Genomic DNA, 18203 nt, shown 5'->3' with positions numbered 1-18203 from the left:
ACTGGAAGGGAGGAGGTGGCTCTCAGAGCACCTAAGATCCAGATCACTGTTCTTCTTTGGGCTCGGTCGGCCGCACTGAGAGGTGCTGGCAATGCCCTTCACAGGCCTGACTGATCTGCTGGGAGGAGGAGGAGAGCAGGGCTGAAGGGGTCCCTTAGAGAAGTGTCTGGGGAACTCAAAGCTGATTTACTTTCTAACAAAACGTGTAAGGCTGCAAGGACAGACAGACTGTATAATTTCCGCTGAAGTTAAGAGGCTCCGTGGAAGGCCTGCTCTTGTGGGGAAGGAACACAGACCATCCCCACCTTGTCTGGCACCCAGGAGGGGGGTTCACTTGGTGGTGCTGGGTTCCTGCCCTGGGGCCTCGACAGCTGGGGATCTGCTGGTGTTCTAAGTTGTCTATCCTGATTGAGAGGCAGGCCTGCTTTCTTCCGGGTCCTTACTTCCCTGAAGCTTTTCCTAAGCCACCCATTCATCTGCTTCCTTTCCAGCCAGAGAGGGGCACTGGGATGTCCAGAGCCCTCCGGAGCCCTGGGGCCAAGAGCTCCCGTCACCCTCCTTCCAGCGATCTCAGGAAAGCCAAAGGAAGAGGCTGACTCTGACCCAAGCTTTGTTGAGCTGTGGCATTCTAGGAAAATGGGCAATCTTAAACCTTGCCCAACTCGAGAGGAAGAAAGGGGATTTAGAAAGGATTTAGACAAGAAGGGTAGTGAGGATCAAAGGGGCGAGTACACTGGGTCCACAAGGGGGGTCGAGGGAACTGGGGTTCAATGTCCTGAAGAAAAGAAGTCTGGGAGTGACTTCATGGCCATTTTTGAGTGATTTTACAAAAGAGGGCGAACAGCTGTTGTGCATAGCCTTGGAGGAGTGAGTAAGAGGACATGGACATAAATTTCCTTCAGGGAATTTTAGCTGAAACACACAGTTTTTTGTTTTGTTTTGTTTTTTAAAGATTTTATTTATTTATTTGACAGAGAGACAGCGAGAGAGGGAACACAAGCAGGGGGAGTGGGAGAGGGAGAAGCAGGCTTCCTGCTGAGCAGGGAGCCTGATGCGGGGTTCAATCCCAGGACCCTGGGATCATGACCTGAGCCGAAGGCAGACGCCTAACAACTGAGCCACCCAGGTGCCCCAAACGCACAGTTTTAAGGGTGGCATGGGGAGGGGCCGGGGAGCTGAGCCCTGGAATGTCACTGAGCAAGGCCCAAGTCTTCACCAGAGAAAACTGAAGAATGGGCAAGGCTTCTCCCTGCAGCATTGGTTCGGTGGATGCCTACAGGGCACAAGGGTCTGTGGAGAGGCTGAGTTGGGAACGCCCAGGGCTGGACTGTCTGACAGGGACACGTAACAGGCACACCCACAGTGCCACCAGTGCTAATGCAGAGATGTGGGACTACGTGTGTAAGAGGCACGGTGGGAGGACGGTGGGAGGCGTGTCAGGGGAGTCTTCTTCAAGGAAGCAAAGCTTGAACCATGTCATGGAGGAAGGCTGTGCTGTCCCCAACGATGGGGCAGGGCCAGCAAAATAGAAGGAAAGTGCATGCAGGGCAAAGGGGGCAGAAGCAGGAAAGTCCAAAGCCATGGTCAACTTGGCAGGCACACAGAATGAGGTGAGGGAAAAAAGGGGTGTTCTGTGAGAACCCTGACATCCTGCCATTGAGCCTTGGCCTCATCGAGGAGGCTTGGAGCATGTCCACAGAATGGCACAAACAAAAGGGAGTCGAGGAGGAGTAACAGAGGGGAAAGAGGCCGGAGGCAGGGAGACCAAAGTGGAGACTGTGAACGATTTGTACTACAGTCTATGACCTGAAGAGCTGGCCGGGCCAACTGTGTGGTTATTCCACTGGAAAGTAATAAGGTAAATTTTGTGTTGCCATATTTAGTATTTGCATACACAGGTACTATTATGGAGTGGCACCAAAAACAAAGCAAACAAAAACCCCTCTGCCCACTACCAAGTAAAGGCATAAAAGTAGTGGCTATTGCTTACTGAATACCTACTGTGTACCAGGCACTAGAGAGAAAAATCTCATTTAAACTTGACGATATTTGCACAAGACCAGTATTAGTATCCCCATTTCAGAGATGAGCAAATGCAGGTTCTGGGAAGTTAAGGGACTTAACCAAGGCCACACAGATCCAAGTCTATGCTGCCTGGCTGTGAAGCCCTCACTTTTCTTTCTCTGCTGAACTTAGGTATCATGATACATCAGTTGTGATTTTTTGGGGCAGGCAAGCTTGTGGAAAAAGGCCTGTGCTTGCCCCAAACAGCCCTGCCTTCTCCTTCTTGCTCACATCTCTCCTGCCAAAGGCGGCCTGGCCCCTGCTGTGGTCACCCTGTTTGTCTGCCCTTCAATTACAGTTCTGAAGAGATGGGGAGACCCTTGGGAGGGGCAAAAGTGTAAGGGCAGGAGAGTTCATCGTTCAGCTGCATCCAGGAGCAAAAGACACTCTCCCGTGAATGAAAAGAACATGTGTTTTCAGATCACTTTCCTTTGGAAAGGTTCATAGCATCTTATAACCATTATCACTTCATTCCTCATAATATCCTTGTGAAGTGGGTGTCAATTATTGTGTGGCTTTGAGCAGATGGAGAAACTGCAGCATAAGAAGACTGGCCAAAGTCAGGCCAGACAAAGGGCTAAAGAAAAGACCCAGGTTTCTAGACTCCCAGTACCAGTGCAGACATTGAACTGCACTGACACCTATCTGGGGATTGCTAACAGGGAATGAGACTTTAAACTATGAGAGAATGATAAAAGCAATAACTTCAGCTGCTAAAAAAAAAAAAAAAAAAAAAAAAAGAAGGTACTATAAGTGGCCTTACTTCCCAAGGAAATTATGAGAGATGTGTGACAATGCTGAATTTTTTTTAAGTAGGCTCCATGCCCAACACGGGCCTCAAACCCACAACCTCAAGATCAAGAGTCATATGCTCTACCAACTGAGCCAGCCAGGCACCCCAATAATGCTTAATCTGCAAGGAAGAAACGAACTGCAGACTGTTTGGAGGGAAAAAGTAACAATTCCATAGTTTTTGCTGTTTTGATCGTAGTAATTGAGATGACGGTGCAGGTGAATTTTTAGGTCTGGACTGGGATAGATAACCATGGTAAAGCAAAAGTTGACTTTTTCAAATCAAGACACTCAGGGTCTAAGCTTAATGGTGAATGTTTCCCCTCTGAGATCATGTGGCTTAAATAATCACAACAACAAGCAGAAGCATTTCCACTTCGCTGGGACCCTGGACTTACAGGAAATTACTCTTCTGCATGTCTGATCACTATGGAAATTGATTTTATACAGATAGCTAAAAGTACACAGACCCACGACTGCATGCTCCCATATTTGTACTGGTGAGCAGTACCTGCGCCTCATTACCCAAGCCTCCTGGGTATCTGGAACAGCAGGTTGTTTTACCTCCTGGCTGGAGAGTACCCTCTCTGCACTCCTACATCCTGTAAGGCCACTCTTGAGTTCAGGTACCTGACTCCAGGCCCTCTGAGCTATAAATGTGGTCACACATAGTTAGCACAGCAGGGGAGAGAACATGTTGGACACCGTGGCATAATGCGGGTGAGAGAAATAGCTGTGTTTCAAGTGGAGAAAGTTGAAAGGCAGGGGCTCTTCCCTTTGTGATATTAACATGCCTAGAAATAGACCCAGGCTTGTGTGAAAATGGTATTGCACGTGCTGTATGCTTGTCCAGTTGATTTCTGAGGGCCGACGGATGCGGATGGCTGGTTTGGCCAGCAGCTCTATCTGCCATTTGTGCCTATCACCTGCAGCCGATCAGAAGAGAGGTCCTCACTGCTCTCGGCTCCCACCTGCAGCCCTTGAGAGTCTAATGATCGCGTTCTATCCGTGCCTCTGAAGGAAAGCACAACTTTCTAAAGCCCCCCACAACTGTCACGTGAACTAAACCACAGATGGAAGGAACTCTGGAGTGCAGGTACTGGATGAACGCAAGCATTGGGGTCCTCGGTGCTCAGGGTCTGAAATGGAAAAGCCCTCGTTCTGCAGTGCCACCGACATTCTTCACGGATTTTTAAATTTTCGTAGTTTAGGTTTTTAAGTTCCCTCTCTACATGTGGATACAAATAGTGTGCATCTCAGAACTCTGCACATGGTTATTTGTTTCTCGATCAAAAGGAGTCATTTGTGCTCAGGCAGATAATGAGGATGGCTGAGGTCACATCCATAAGCGAACACTCCCTAGCTCCACGGGGGAGGGAGGGCAGTGAATGAAACCAAACACAGGGACGTGCACACAGACACATAATAACTGATGAGCAAAGAAAAAGCCACTGTTGGGGCGCCTGGGTAGCACAGTTGGTTAAGCGTCCAACTCTTGGTTTTGGCTCAGGTCGTGATCTCAGGGTCATGAGACTGATCCCCACGTTGGGCTCCACGCTCAGTGCAGAGTTTGCTTAAGACTCTCTCTCCCTCTGCTCCTCCCCTTGCTCTCTCCCCCGCTCTCAAATAAATAAATCTTAAAAAGAAAAAAAAAAAAAAGGAAGAGCAAGCCACTGTTGATAGGGTTGATGTATTAGTTGGGCAGGAAGCTCTTGCATCAGGGCCAGCTGGTGCCCAGGGTCTGTTTGGATTTCCTTCTAAGCACTTTCAGCTTTTTCTTCCCTTGGTCTCATAAAACATCAACATTTGAACAGAAACCTCACATTGAAGATGTCTAAAACACAACTCCTCACTCCCTCCCCTCCACCTCCAAATGCTCTCCCTCCCACCCCCTGCCCCACATGGATTCCCGAGACAAATTCCCAGCCCCCTCTGCTTCCAGCACTACTCCAGAGGATCACTGAGTAGCCCAGAAAGAAAGGTCAGGTCGCGCTGGACTCCTCCACGTAACTTTCAAAACCAACCAATCAAGTCTTAACCCGTGGCCCCTCTGGAATATCCCTCAGATCTGTTCATTATTCCCAAACCCTCCTGCCACCGCCACATCCGTGCCTGGGTTCCAGCTCTAGATCTCTTGAGTGAACAGCTCTCTAGGTTTCTCATTGGTCTCGTGACTTCTAGTCCTCCCTGCCCACATCGATCTTCCACATTGCCCCCCGGAGTATCCTTCTAATCTGCTGATGGCACTCTCCTACTTGGAACCTTCGGTGTACTTCTCTGCCTGAAGGCTCGAGGCTAGGTCTCATGGGCCTTTCCCTGTGCACCGAGGACTCTGAAACTCCCAAAAGCACTCCCTACACTGAATCATAACAATCTGTTTTCATGCATATCTTCATGTTGATTAGGAGCTCCCTGCAAGCTGGACCTGGAATCTATTCCTTTCTGTCCCCCAGTGTCCAGCCTAAAGCCTGCTAGTGGAGGCGCTCAATAGATAATGTTAAATTAATTGAAGCAAGAGAACAACGCAAAACAGTGTGACACAGAGGAGACTGGCCCCTGAACACTAAGTGGCTGGTCTAATCTGAAGAACCTTGCCCCGCTCACAATGGCTCACGTGCCTGACAGATGTGCCCAAGGATCAGTTTGCAGCCGGGCTACAGATTAGAGGCTCCAGGGGTAGGTGTGGGGCCTTTGGAGACCCAGATAAAATTGGTACAATATGCTCCATAGGTAAAAGGGCAAACGGTCTGTTTTAATAGCTGAATTAGATTCTGACATTGGTTAGCAGGAAAGATGTTCAAGGTTCAGAAAATATTCTGGTATACTTGCTGAAATAGATTCATTGCAGGAAGGAAATCGCCTTACCTTTTAAGGGGAATTTTAAAAGGAAGCTTAAACCTGCTAGCCAAAACATGACCCTAACTGGGAAAGGCGTCCTCTCGGGGGGTGAAAGTTGGTGGTCGGTGGCCACCCTTAAACAGAGACCATCCCAACAAAAGTCTCTTTGTGGACCCAACAGTGTGTCCCTCGACAAATATTCACAATGATAAGATCCCAGTCCCGTGGAGCCAGCGGGCTTGGGGCCATCTCCATGAACTTCACAACCTTATTAGGAAGAGGATGGAAAGAAAGAAGCCCTTCCCAACTAAAAACGCACTTTGTTGCTTCCATGAAATTTGCTATATTTGTGCCCTAAGTTCTTCCAAAAGAATGTATAGTACAGACTGGTAATAGGAATACACCATTTCTAGTAATTGTCTTGTCTTTCTTTTCTTGCATTGGTTTCTAAGGAAACTGCTCCCTCTTATCAGGGAATCTGAGAAGTTATTCCAGGGCAGGTACAGAAGAAAAGGGGGGAAAAAATGTCTTGCAGGTAAAGTGTTGTTCCTGACCTTAGGAATAATGGCCACATCTGATGTGATTTTGCATGAAGAAAGTCCGTATGTCTGCTTAAAAAGAAAGGATGGTAAACCTGAAACACTTCAGATTTTCCAAAACAAGCCACACTTCCTTCAAAGCAGCGTCCTGAAGAGCTAATAATCTTGGCCGATTACTAAAGCCCCACGCAATCTCCCTGTGTAAGACTTCCTTCAGCATCAAAAAGCATGAACACAAAGAGGTAGAAATGAAGGAATTTATCAAATAATATGGGTATGTTCATTTTATATGATGCTCTGGCTTGCTCTATGGGCGTGTGTTCACATCTAATTTAAAAAAACAAGCGGCTAACAATAACACTTCTAAGAGTTGAAGCCAGAATTGGAAGTAGAAGGTGGAAGATGGGGAGTTTAAACAAAAGGCCAGGCAAAAGTCTAACACTTAGAAAAAAATCTTCATGTCTTCATGGCCCCTGGATACCCCCCTGAATTTGCATGTCATCTCCTGCAGCTCAAACCCTGCCACCTTCCCTTTAAGACACTCCATTTGGACTGCCTATAAAGGTGGCCCACCTACATGGAGGATGGCCTTGCCTGGGTCCAAGTCAGTGTCTGCGTGAAAGAATTCATTTCCACATTTGGAAACCTATTATGAGCATAAAAACATAGTTAAATCTGTGGATCAGAAAGGAGAAGAACATTGGCTCTTCTTCAAAGGAATGTTTAATTTCTCAAGATGCCCCCCTTTAACGTTAAATACCAATTTTGCTACTGGGAATTATGTTTCAGGGTATTCACTTCTAGTGTCTAAATTAAGATAGGAAATTAGAAGGAGAGGGTTGGAATGAACCCACTGTAAACTTTGATGTAGGTCCTAAGCCTCCTCCTGTACGTGGTCAGCCCCTCAGTACCTCAGTGCTCTTACCGGGAAAATAGGGATAGACATGTCATGCACTAAATAGTGTTGGTTGAAGGATTAACTGAGGGCCTGCATATAGGAAGTGCTGCCCTCCAATACCCACTATGATGATGGTGTTGGGGGGGGGATGTACTGTAACAAGGATTAAATGATTTACTATAGGTAGATCCTGTACACAGGGCCTGAGGCACAGAAGATGACTATTGATATAACTGTTATCAATCATTGTTGAACACCTACTTTTCACAGATATTATCTTTTATTCCTCCCAAGGGTGAAAAACTGAAATTTGGAGGGATGAAGTAACTTGCTCCGAATCTCTGAGCTGGGAAGGAGCCATGCTGGGGTAAGAACCTAGGAGAGCCTGACTTCAAATCCCAGGCTCTTATTACTATGCTACACTTTTACCTTCAATTAAACAGCATTTCCTTATATTAAACCGTGTTAACTAGAGAACCCTAACTTAGAACTTTCCTCTCCTCCCTTCTTTTTCACAGCAGCTGAGGCCATGAAGTGTCCCTGGCTTGTCTCTCATACTACTTTCAGGGCTTTTGACTCTGGGCCCTCCCAACGCTGCATGCCCTCGCTCCCAACATCCACGCAGACCTAGCTCTAGGGCTGGTTGATTGTCCTGGGCTAGGTCCCTACTTCTGTTAAGAGATGAAGATTGAACTTTCTAGATTGCAACAAGCCAAACAATGGCAGGGTCATTTTTAACATTAAAAGTAAAACCGGGCTCCTAATTCCTAAATCGGTCCTCACCTTTTTTCTTCTGGGATATTCTCCAACAGCATTTGAAGGAAATCCTGGAAGAAGAAAAAAGCAAACCATTAAAGATGTCCATCAATAAATAACACTGTCCAGAATCATGCCAGAGCCCGAGTGCTCCCAGCTGCTGACAGCTCACCTGCTAGGGAAGCTAGGCCTGTGTTGACTTATTAGACTATATACTCTATTTATTAATTTACCAGGGCTTCAATCCAATCAGTTAAAGAGATTTATTTTGTAAAAACCACAAATTAAAAAATGTACTGTTTGTTATTTTGACCCAACCCAACAGTTTATTTCATGTTTAACTATTTTCAAAAGGCTGACCATAGCATAAAGCAGTATCCCCTCTCTACTTAACCACTTTCCCTAGAGATCCTGTGACACCTGAACACTCTTGACTCCAAGAGGCTAGGAACTAACTTGCAACACTCTTACACTGTTCACTGGAAAGATAAAGACAGGGTGCCTAGAGGCTCAGTCAGTAGAGCATGAGACCCTTGATCTCAGGGTTGTAAGTTTGAGGCCCACAGTGGGTATAGAGATTACTTAAAAAAATCTAAAACAAAAACAACAACAAAAAGATGAAGACAAAAATCAAGACAATTAATATCCCAGTGGAGGAACAAAGATGTCACAATTACAAAATGGCTGGTGGGCCCCTGCCTCAGTCTGAAGCTACTTCTAGTGACACTGTGCAATCTCCTATTGCTTCACATTTAGGATCTTTCAACAATAGATTTTTTTCAACCTAAACACATAACTTAGACACATCTATTTTTTCCTATACTGTGGAAAATTTCAAACACATTCAAAAGTAGAGAAGAGTATAATTAACCTTTATGTACCCATCAACCCACAGCCAATCCATCTTAACCTCTTAGCTGCCTCCTATATCATTCAGAAGTGAATCCCAAATGTTATATAATACCATCAATCAATGTTTCAGTAAATATCTCTAAAAGATAGACTCTTTAAAAATATAACCACAATACCATAGGCCTAAAAAAAATTCACATATGAATGCTCAAGATTACATTTATATTTAATTTGCACCTTGGGTATCATGACCAATCTTTTCAGCCCATAAATTCTAGAATCTTGATTTGGTCTCAACCAGATTTGTCAGATAAAATACAGGACGCCCAGTTAAATTGGGGGCATACTTTCACTAAAAAATTATTTGTTGTTTATCTGAAATTTGAATTTAAGTGGGAGTTGTGCATTTTTATTTGCTAAGTGACCCAAGGCTAGTGGTAACCTAAGTTGTCTGAAGGGTTTAAGAAGATACATTTTGGATAAATACAGAACACGAGACAGAGAAGAACAATATTCAACTTTCTGGACTTGATATTGAACAATCAATAAGATCTACACTTGAAGTTTTTATTTTAATAAGTTGAAAATAATCTTTTAAAACGGGTCCTTTAAAGAGGGGCCTCTGTGTAAGCCCAGATGACCAAACAGGATGCTACCAAACCAGAATTCCTGCAGAAAGAAGCCACACACTCCGCCCCACCCCGCAAGAATCAAGTCTGCAGATCCAGGGTCAGCACAGGGCTCTGATGAGATCCATTTAAGACACAGTGCGAGATGGAAGCAGCACCGACCTCCATATTACAAACAGATGGAATTAGAGAGGAATGGAAATCTGCAAACAATTTGTATGATGAGGTGTTCTCTCTCCATCATGGCACTGAGCAAAGCCACCGTCCCTGTGTGCTTACAGGTGGCTAGGGCCATTTCTTCCAGAGGCAAAGTCTCCCTATTAGGAGTACTAATGAAAGATTTATTTCTCCTAACCTCTGTTCTCCTTCCAAGTCATTATTTGTCTACTGCTGCTTCACCTACAATAAATGATACAAAGAGTAACAAAACTAATATGAAAAACATGGATCATGTAGTCATAATGGAAAGGGACAACTCCAAATAGAATGTCTCACATCTGGACCTGCAGTGGGTATACGGAGAAAAAAAGGAAATGAGTAATATCTAGAATGTGAAGAATTATTTTTGTTTGAGGTTCTTAAAGTCATTATTTTTATAATTTTAACAATCATTTTGTAAAAAGGTTAAATTAGAAATTGATTTATCACAATCTGATATATTGATTACTTTGCAAATATTTCATTGGCTTACTGACAGTATTTTTGCTTCTTAAAAATCTGAGTGCTGTACTGATAATTTCTTACTAAATTTTTCATTATCTCCTTAGAGTCCATATCAACTTATTCCATATTTGTCCAGTAATTTATGCTCAATTATGGGGGGGGATGACATTAACTCAATGACAGGGGGGAGAACTGAATTGCAGGAGAAGCAGGAAATTCAGAGTTAACCTTAATTCTGCCCTTTTGCATTTTCCAATTACAATTGGATCTTTCTTTACAGGAATGCAGAGCACAATGTTCCAGAATTTTGTGTCAATATAGGATAAGTACAGGAGGTCCCCAAGAAACCTTGCTTCATTTTTATGAAACCTTGTTCCGCCTCCTGGTAGGTGGCCATCTGCCTCTCCTGCCTTAGGGCTGAGACCTGGAGGCCACCCAGCAGCTCGCTGGAGGCTCTCAACCAATGCTGGGGACAACAGGTCTAGAAGATCACAATGGATCACAAAACCCCACCACCTCAAGCATCTCTAAGGCACGGTGCCCATATTCCCATGGGCTATGTGAATGCCCATTCACAGTTCTAGATGTTCTGTCTAGACTCCATCCAATCCAAAGAGATTCTTGGCCCCAATGCTATAGCAGCTATTAGTGGATTCAACCCTACTGGCTGGCCCTTCTTACTCCTTTCATGATCTAATCATTAACCATGACATGCTAGTTTTCCTGGTTCTTTTTGTAAACTGGCATACACTCCTGGAGTGGACTCATGATAGACGCTTTTCTCCAATCTCCACAACAGGAGAACATAAAAAGAAAAATGCTTCCTAAGATTATTCCTTCCCTCACCACCTCTTTTCAATTCTTTCATCCATCTTTCCTCTTCGCTTCAGCATGTTGGCAATTTTGTAAAGGCAATTTACAAATCTTAACTGGACAAGGAGGGCTTTCCTTCAAGGCTGATTCTAGGATCATAGACAAAGTTGTCTAGCATCAGATGCCAGAGTCCCAGTTTGTCACCTCTACAGTATGTCTGAAAAAAGATTAAAACCAAAGGGAAACAAGACAATAAAACCCCCCCAAAACAAAACAAAAACAAAAACAAAAACAAAAAAGGCCTCCTGCTGTTTTGACAGCAGGCTAGGATAAAATTTTATCTGGATCCTTGGAAATTATTACAAGCCCTCACCCCAATCAAAAAATTTTTTCTTTTCCTTGAGAAAATTTTTTCATTTCCTCCTCTCTAACATTCTATATGCGAATCAGGTCAGTCCCAGAGAGCTTATTTTCATCAACACCTAACAACATTAAATTAAGCATGATTAAAAAAAAAAAAACTATGCTGATTTTTGGCACATGGCTAATTTGGTAATTATTTTTTTAGTCCTGGTAAAAATATTCAATAAAAAGCAGGTACACATAGATTCTATGGGATAAACTGGCAATGGCTTGATAATTGCACAGGTTTAGTGATTTCTTTCAGATGTTTTATGAATAATTACCATGGTCATGGGGGGTGGGTAGGAGAGGCAAAATAAATAACCAAATAATTTAAGCAAGGACCACGTCGGCAAGATAAGGACTGAGACATGAATTGTCTGGGAAGAAGTCATTGTTAACCTGCAGTGGGGCCTGGGATGGTGATAAACCAAAATGTTGCGTGGGTGGGGTGTTCACAAGGGAAAAGATTAAGAAGCAAACTGGAAAAAGAAGAAATTGAAGGACTTCTGAGCAAAGAAACTGGATCACAGCCTTTGTCATCACTAACAAGCAATATAAACAAAAACCCAATCCACTAATAAAAAAAGGGGGGGAGGCAGAAATGTCACCAGAGGCATCCAAACAAGGAAAGAAGGACAGCCTCGTGGCATAAACTTCAAAAGGAGACAACTAAGGAAAGAGACATAAGATTCCAACAGAGCCTCCAGCCCTCACTCTGCACCACCCCCAACCTCATGCTTAGCAGTAGTGGGACTGGTGAATTGCCCAAACCCTGCAAATTCTCACAAATACCCACACATTTGGAAAGAAACAGGAATATCTTTATCTTTCCTCCTTTCTTTCTTTTTCTTTTTTTTACTGTTAAGGGACTAGAAATGTTTACTGGAGAGAGATGAGCAAAAGCTGGGAAATAAACAACTAAGATGCTCTTTAGGGCTGTAGAGCTTCTAGAGCTCCACGCTGAACTGCAGGAACAATGTGAATTGAGAGAGTACCTGCAGTGGGGAAAAAGCTGCATCCAAATCAGGTGAAAAGAATCTTGACTGGAACATTTAACAGAATTTCAAGAGTTCATGGAGCCAAATTCTTGCAACAAAAGCTGTATGCAGCCCCAGTGGAGCTCTTCCCCTCCAGCTCCACCATGCAGAACATCCAAGCTTCAAACTGTAGCTCAGAGGGAAAGAAAACACGTCTCCGACGAGTTGGGAAAGAAATCAAGAATAATGTTCCCATACATATGAGAATAAATAAAAGGTCAGGACAGGGCTACACATGCTGAGAATGAGCAAGAAGAAAAGTATGGCGACTAGGCAAATTAATGTAACAAAACCCACATAAAGAGAGAGCAGAACTAAGAAACACAGGATAAAAGACAGACTCCAGTCTTGAAGAAAACATAATGCAAGGAACAGAAGAAAATTCTCTATGAATGTTTTACACTATAAAATAAATTAACAAAAGATCATAATAAGAACATAAAGTCAGTAAAATGAAAGCTCAGAGACAAGATGACAAAACAACAAAATGAGATGAAAAGAAGATTTCAAAGCAAAGGAAATAAATTAAGGACCAAAATAGGGGCACCTGGGTGGCTCAGTCGTTAAGCGACTGAGAGAGACCTAAGCTGAAGGCTCAGGTCATGATCCCAGGGTCCTAGGATCGAGCCCCGCATCAGGCTCCGTGCTCAGTGGGAAGCCTGCTTCTCCCTCTCCCACTCCACCTGCTTGTGTTCCCTCTCTTGCTATGTCTCTCTCTCTCTGTCAAATAAATAAAATTTTAAAAAATAAATAAATAATTAAAAATTAAAAATAAATTAAGGACCAAAATAATACCAGCACAGGACAATAACACAAAAAAGTAAGAAAAATATAGACATTAAAGAAAAAGTTAATAATAATGTTATAATAACATTAATAATAAAAATAATGTCACTTGAGATAAACACATGCCATTTAAGAAGAAAAAGATGAAAGCAATTAGAAAATGAAAGGTATGGAGGACAAAGATGATATAACACAAGGATAACTGGCAACCTTGAAATCCAGAACCCTGCAAGGGAGAAAAACCTGAATGTGTTCAAACATACAATTAAGACAATTTTGCTGAAAGAAGGAAGAACAGAAAGTAAGACTGGAAGTGCACACTCCTTTCTCAGGAAAAATAAAACTGATGCAGACTCATAACACCAAGCTATTTGCTGAGTCAATTACTAAATGTCAAAGATAAAGAAAGAATTCTTCTGTCATCTGAGTGGCATAAAGAGGAAAAAGTAGGCTGACTTCAAAAGTTTCCACAGCAGGGCACCTGGGTGGCTGAGTCGCTTAAGCAGCTGACTCTTGATTTCGGCTCAGGTCATGCTCTCAGGGTCTTGAGATCGAGCCCCAAGTTGCGCTCCATGCTGGGCATGGAGTCTGCTTGCCCTTCTCCCTCTGATCCTCCCTCCCCCACCCTCTCTCCCTCTTTTTCTCTCTCCCTCCCTCAAATAAATATATAGAATCTTAAAAAAAAAAAGTTTCTACATTATTAATCAGAAGGCAGTTAAGCAATAGCCACAAAGTTCTGAGAAAATGAAAATGTGACCGGAGAATACTATACCCAGCCAGTTTGTGATTCAAATATAAAGGCAACAGACAAACATTCTCAAGCACACAAGAACTCAAAAATCACAGAAGCAGTGAGTCTGCAACTTAAACATCAATTTGATAACAAAATTCAGCCAACAAAAAATGGAATCAAAATAAGGCATTCATGAATACAGAAGCATGGCAAAGTGACTGGTGGTGAAACTGAAGTCCTTTAAATCTAGAGCCAAGACTATACAACTATGAAAAGTATGGTTACAGCACATATAACAAATGATATAAACCTTAACTCTATAAAGAGATTTAATTATGAAAAATTTTGAATTGGGGGAAAAGTAGTAGAAGTACATAACTGCTAATTTCCTCAGCTTTTACAGAAGTGAATAAACTGTTGCTTTCTAAAAATGTAATAAATAGCTAAAGAGGAAAAAATAACAATTTCAACCTCAAAGATTTTTTTTGTAATCATCCTTCTTGACTATGGAAGAATCTTTTAGGAAATGATTTCTCTTACATTTATACGAAGTTCAGGAAAGTTCTTTGCATTCACTTTAGTTTCTTTTTCATTTGTTAAATTCAAGTAAAATAAAATTGAAAACACTTAATTAAAAAGCACATATAATATAATCCTACCTTTATAAAATTACTTCTACATATACCTTTGTATCTTTATATGTGTGTACACATATACATACAGATGAATGTATACATATCATGTAACATACAAAAAGAGAGAGAATAGTGTAATTTCTGGAATGAAGTTCACCTAATATTAATTATGGGTATTTATAGGTGGCGGGATTTTAAATAGTATTTCACATTCTTCTTTGTACTTTTACGTATTGCTTGAATTTTTTTTTTTTTTATAATGAGTATGTCTCAGTTGAAAAGCAAGAATTTCTAACCTTACTGTGGTACTTGCAGAAATAGAGATTGATGGAATAGAATTAATAGTCCAGAAATAAACTCTTACATTTAAGGTCAACTGATTTTCAACAAGGATGCCAAGACAATTCAATGGAGGGAAAGAATAATCTTTCAACAAATGGTCATGAGACAACTAAATATTCACATGCAAAAGAATGGAGTTAGATCCCTACCTCACACCATATAAAAAATATTAACTCAAATGGATAAGAGACCTAAATGTAAGAGCTAAAGCTATAAAACACTTAGAAGAAAGGAGGAGTAAATCTTCATAACTTTCAATTAGGCAATGGTTTCTTACATATGATAGCTAATATATAAGTAACCAAAGATAAAAAAAGATAAATTGAACTTTATCAAAATTAAAAACTTTTGTGCTACAAAGGACATTAGCAAGAAAGTGAAAAGATAACCCATAAAATGAGAAAAAATATTTGCAAATCATATATTTGATAAGGGACCTGAATCTGGAATATATAAAGTACTCTTACAACTCAAAAATAAAAGACAACCCAAATAAAAAATTGGCAAAGAATCTAAATGGACATTTCTCCAAAGAAGATATAAAAAAGCAAAAAGCCAATAAGCACATGAAGAGATGCTCAACATCCGGGCACCCAACTGGCTCGGTAGGTCGGTAGAACATGCATCTCTTTGATCTCAGGGTCATGAGTTCAAGAGTTGGGTGTGGAGCGTACTTAAAAAAAATGCTCCACATCATTAACTATCAGAGAAATGCAAATTAAAACCACACTGAGATACCACTTCACACCCACTAGGATGGTCATTATTTAAAAAACAGAACAACTGTTGGTAGGGATGTGAAAAATAGGAACACTTGTGCACTACTGGTGAGAATGTGAAATGGTACAGCCACTGTGGAAAACAGTATGGCAGTTCCTCAAATATAATTAAAAGACAGGAAGGCAGGAACTCATTCATAGCAGCATTATTGACAAGAGCCAGAATGTGTAAATAACCCAAGCATCCATCAACGGATGAATGGATAGACAAAATATGGCATATACAGACAATGGAATATTCAGTCTTTCTTTTCTTATTAATACAGTATTTATTTATCTTCCCTCTGTCAAACCCTGAGCCAACCACTTTCCCCGGGCTGCCTGGGGAGGTACAGGAAAAGGAACATACAGGGCAGACAAGACACGGGAGAAAGACCTATGGGAGGTGGAGATGGCTACTTCACATGGCCAAGAGGATGAGAAAGGCCACCATCAGGCAAAAGAACCCCATGGCTTCCGAGAGGGCAATGCCCAGAATGGTGTAGGAGAAGAACAGTTGCTTCAGAGAGGGATTCCTGGCATAACCAATGATGAGGCTCCCAAATGCAGTCCCAATTCCAGCCCCAGAGCCAGCCACCCCTACCGTGGCTGCCCCAGCCCCAATGAACTTGGCCGCTGTGCGGATGTCCCTTGAAATGGCGCTGGTTCGGAAGCTGCGGCTGGAAATAAGTGAGGTCAGGGGACGCGGGGCTGCCAGGCTGCTGAGGCTCTCATCTGTCCATGTCCCCAGTGGTTTTAGCACCATTGCAGACAGTGATCAGCTCAACAGCTGAGAGGTGCTCCTGAGCAAGAACTTTGCACAAGCGGTCTTTTTCAGGGGATGAGGGCCTGTGGCTGGACAGCTGTTCCCAGTGCAGAGAAGACCGGAATATTCAGTCTTAAAAATGAAGGCAATTCTGACATGTGCTGCCTCATGGATGAACCTTGAAGACATTACGTTCGGTGAAATAAGCCAGTCACAAAAGGACAAATATTGTATGATTCCACTTATATGAGGTATCTAGAGCAGTCAAACTCCTAGAGACAGAAACTGGAGTGACAGTTGCCAGGGGCCAGGGGAGAAGGAAATAAGGTGGAGTTATTGTTTAATGGATCCAAGTCTCAATTTGGGAAGATTAAAACATGCTAGAGATGCCTGGTGCTGACAGTTGCACAACAATGTGAATATACTTAATGTGCTGACCTATACATTTTACAGTGGTTAAAAAGGTAAATTTTGTTATGTTTTACCAAAGTTTAAAAAGTAAAACTTGACATAAAGAAAGGAATGAAGTGCTGCTCCGTGCTACCACATGAACCTAGAACACACTGTGCTACATGAGGGAGTCCGGCACGGAAGGCCACGTATTCTATGACTCCGTTTATGTGGAACACCCAGAAGAGGCAAATCTACAGAGACAGACGGTAGGTTAGTGGTTGCCTGGCACTGGAGTGGGGAGGGGGGGAGTGGGGCGGTGATGGCTAATGGGTATGAGGCTTCTTGTGAGGCTGATGAAAATATTCTGAAAACGGCAGAGTGGTGAGGGTTGCACAACCTCACGCATATACTGAAACCACTGATTTGTACCCTTTAAAAGGGTGAAATTTATGGTATATGAATATACATATGGTATATGGTATATGAATATATATGGTATATCTCAATAAAGCTGTCATGAAAAACCAATAAAGCTGTTGTTCAGAAAAGATAAAAGAAAACCTGAGTGACCTGGTAGAGGAGGCACTAAGCGTTCCACGGGAAGTTGACATCAGCACCTCAGAAGTCACAGGACGGGCAACACGCTCATTTAATGCTACAGTATCTCAGTGCGCAGTGGTTTTAGGCAGTGGGAGTTTGGGTTAATCGGTCCACCAAGCATATAAGATTTCTGAGCCTATTTTTAAGATGTTTTTCCAAATAGATGTTTAGGAAGACCCTCCTTTCCCCCCAACCAAGAGAAAAAAAGAATGTAGGAGCAAGGAACAGTCATCTCGTGTTGTTACGCTCACGCTACTCCCACTGTACGTGTTTTGGTTGTACACTCACACACATCACAGCTAACACTGTGGACAATGTGACTTCAAAACTGTGTATGAGCATCACTGTCAAATATCAAGAATACCCATCGGACCAACTGGTGTTAAGGCCGCATCCTCTATTCTCTGTCATTTACGAGCACTATTTTCAGAGCCGCTCCCTCTTTGCTATCTTTCTTGCTATGTGCATCTTGGCCCGACACCAGTATAAGCTGAGAGTGTCTCTCTCTGATAGTTTGGTGGCCAGGCTGTCTGAATATTTCAGTGTGTCTTGTTATTAATTGATTTGTTGATATATAGGCTGCCTGTACAGTGTGCAGATTGTGTATTAGGTACTGGTGAGATAAAGAACATGGTCTGGCCTTGTTGAGCTTATGCACAGAATGGAGGAGATAGAAAAAAAACAAATGGATCCACCAATGACAATATAATTATGAATAATGGCAATGACAATGAAGGCAATGACAAGGGCAAAGGGCAAAGAATAACACGGTGGGTACACAGATGTTCAGCGGGGGTGACTCTGAGATTGTGGTATTCAAGCCAAGACAAAAGGATAAGAAAGAGCCAACCCTGCAAAGATCATTCCAGGTAAAGGGAAGAGCAGGATTGTGTTGTTTTTGTTT

At 42.6% G+C, this 18203-nt stretch overlaps 1 protein-coding gene and 1 pseudogene across 9 annotated transcripts in view; both read right to left on the bottom strand.

The window, feature by feature from the left end:
• Positions 1 to 18203, bottom strand: part of AOPEP (aminopeptidase O (putative)) — a 347107-nt gene that overhangs the window by 101882 nt on the left and 227022 nt on the right. For all 9 annotated transcript variants that reach the window (XR_012374760.1, XM_073880702.1, XM_073880706.1 and 6 more), the window contains one exon: positions 7915 to 7958. Coding sequence is in view for 8 of the 9 variants with exons in the window: in XM_073880702.1 (XP_073736803.1) it covers positions 7915 to 7958 (44 nt within the window). In the remaining variant the exon portion in view is untranslated. The remainder of the gene's footprint in view (positions 1 to 7914; positions 7959 to 18203) is intronic.
• On the bottom strand, positions 15901 to 16495 carry LOC112808513 (ATP synthase F(0) complex subunit C2, mitochondrial pseudogene; annotated as a pseudogene).

This window comes from Callorhinus ursinus, unplaced genomic scaffold, assembly GCF_003265705.2.
Source record: "Callorhinus ursinus isolate GAN/ISIS: 27379988/994484 unplaced genomic scaffold, GSC_fseal_2.0 scaffold39, whole genome shotgun sequence".
Taxonomy (NCBI): Eukaryota; Metazoa; Chordata; class Mammalia; order Carnivora; family Otariidae; genus Callorhinus; species Callorhinus ursinus.
Note: the sequence above shows the minus strand (reverse complement) of the source record. Positions and strands in the feature narration are given on the sequence as shown.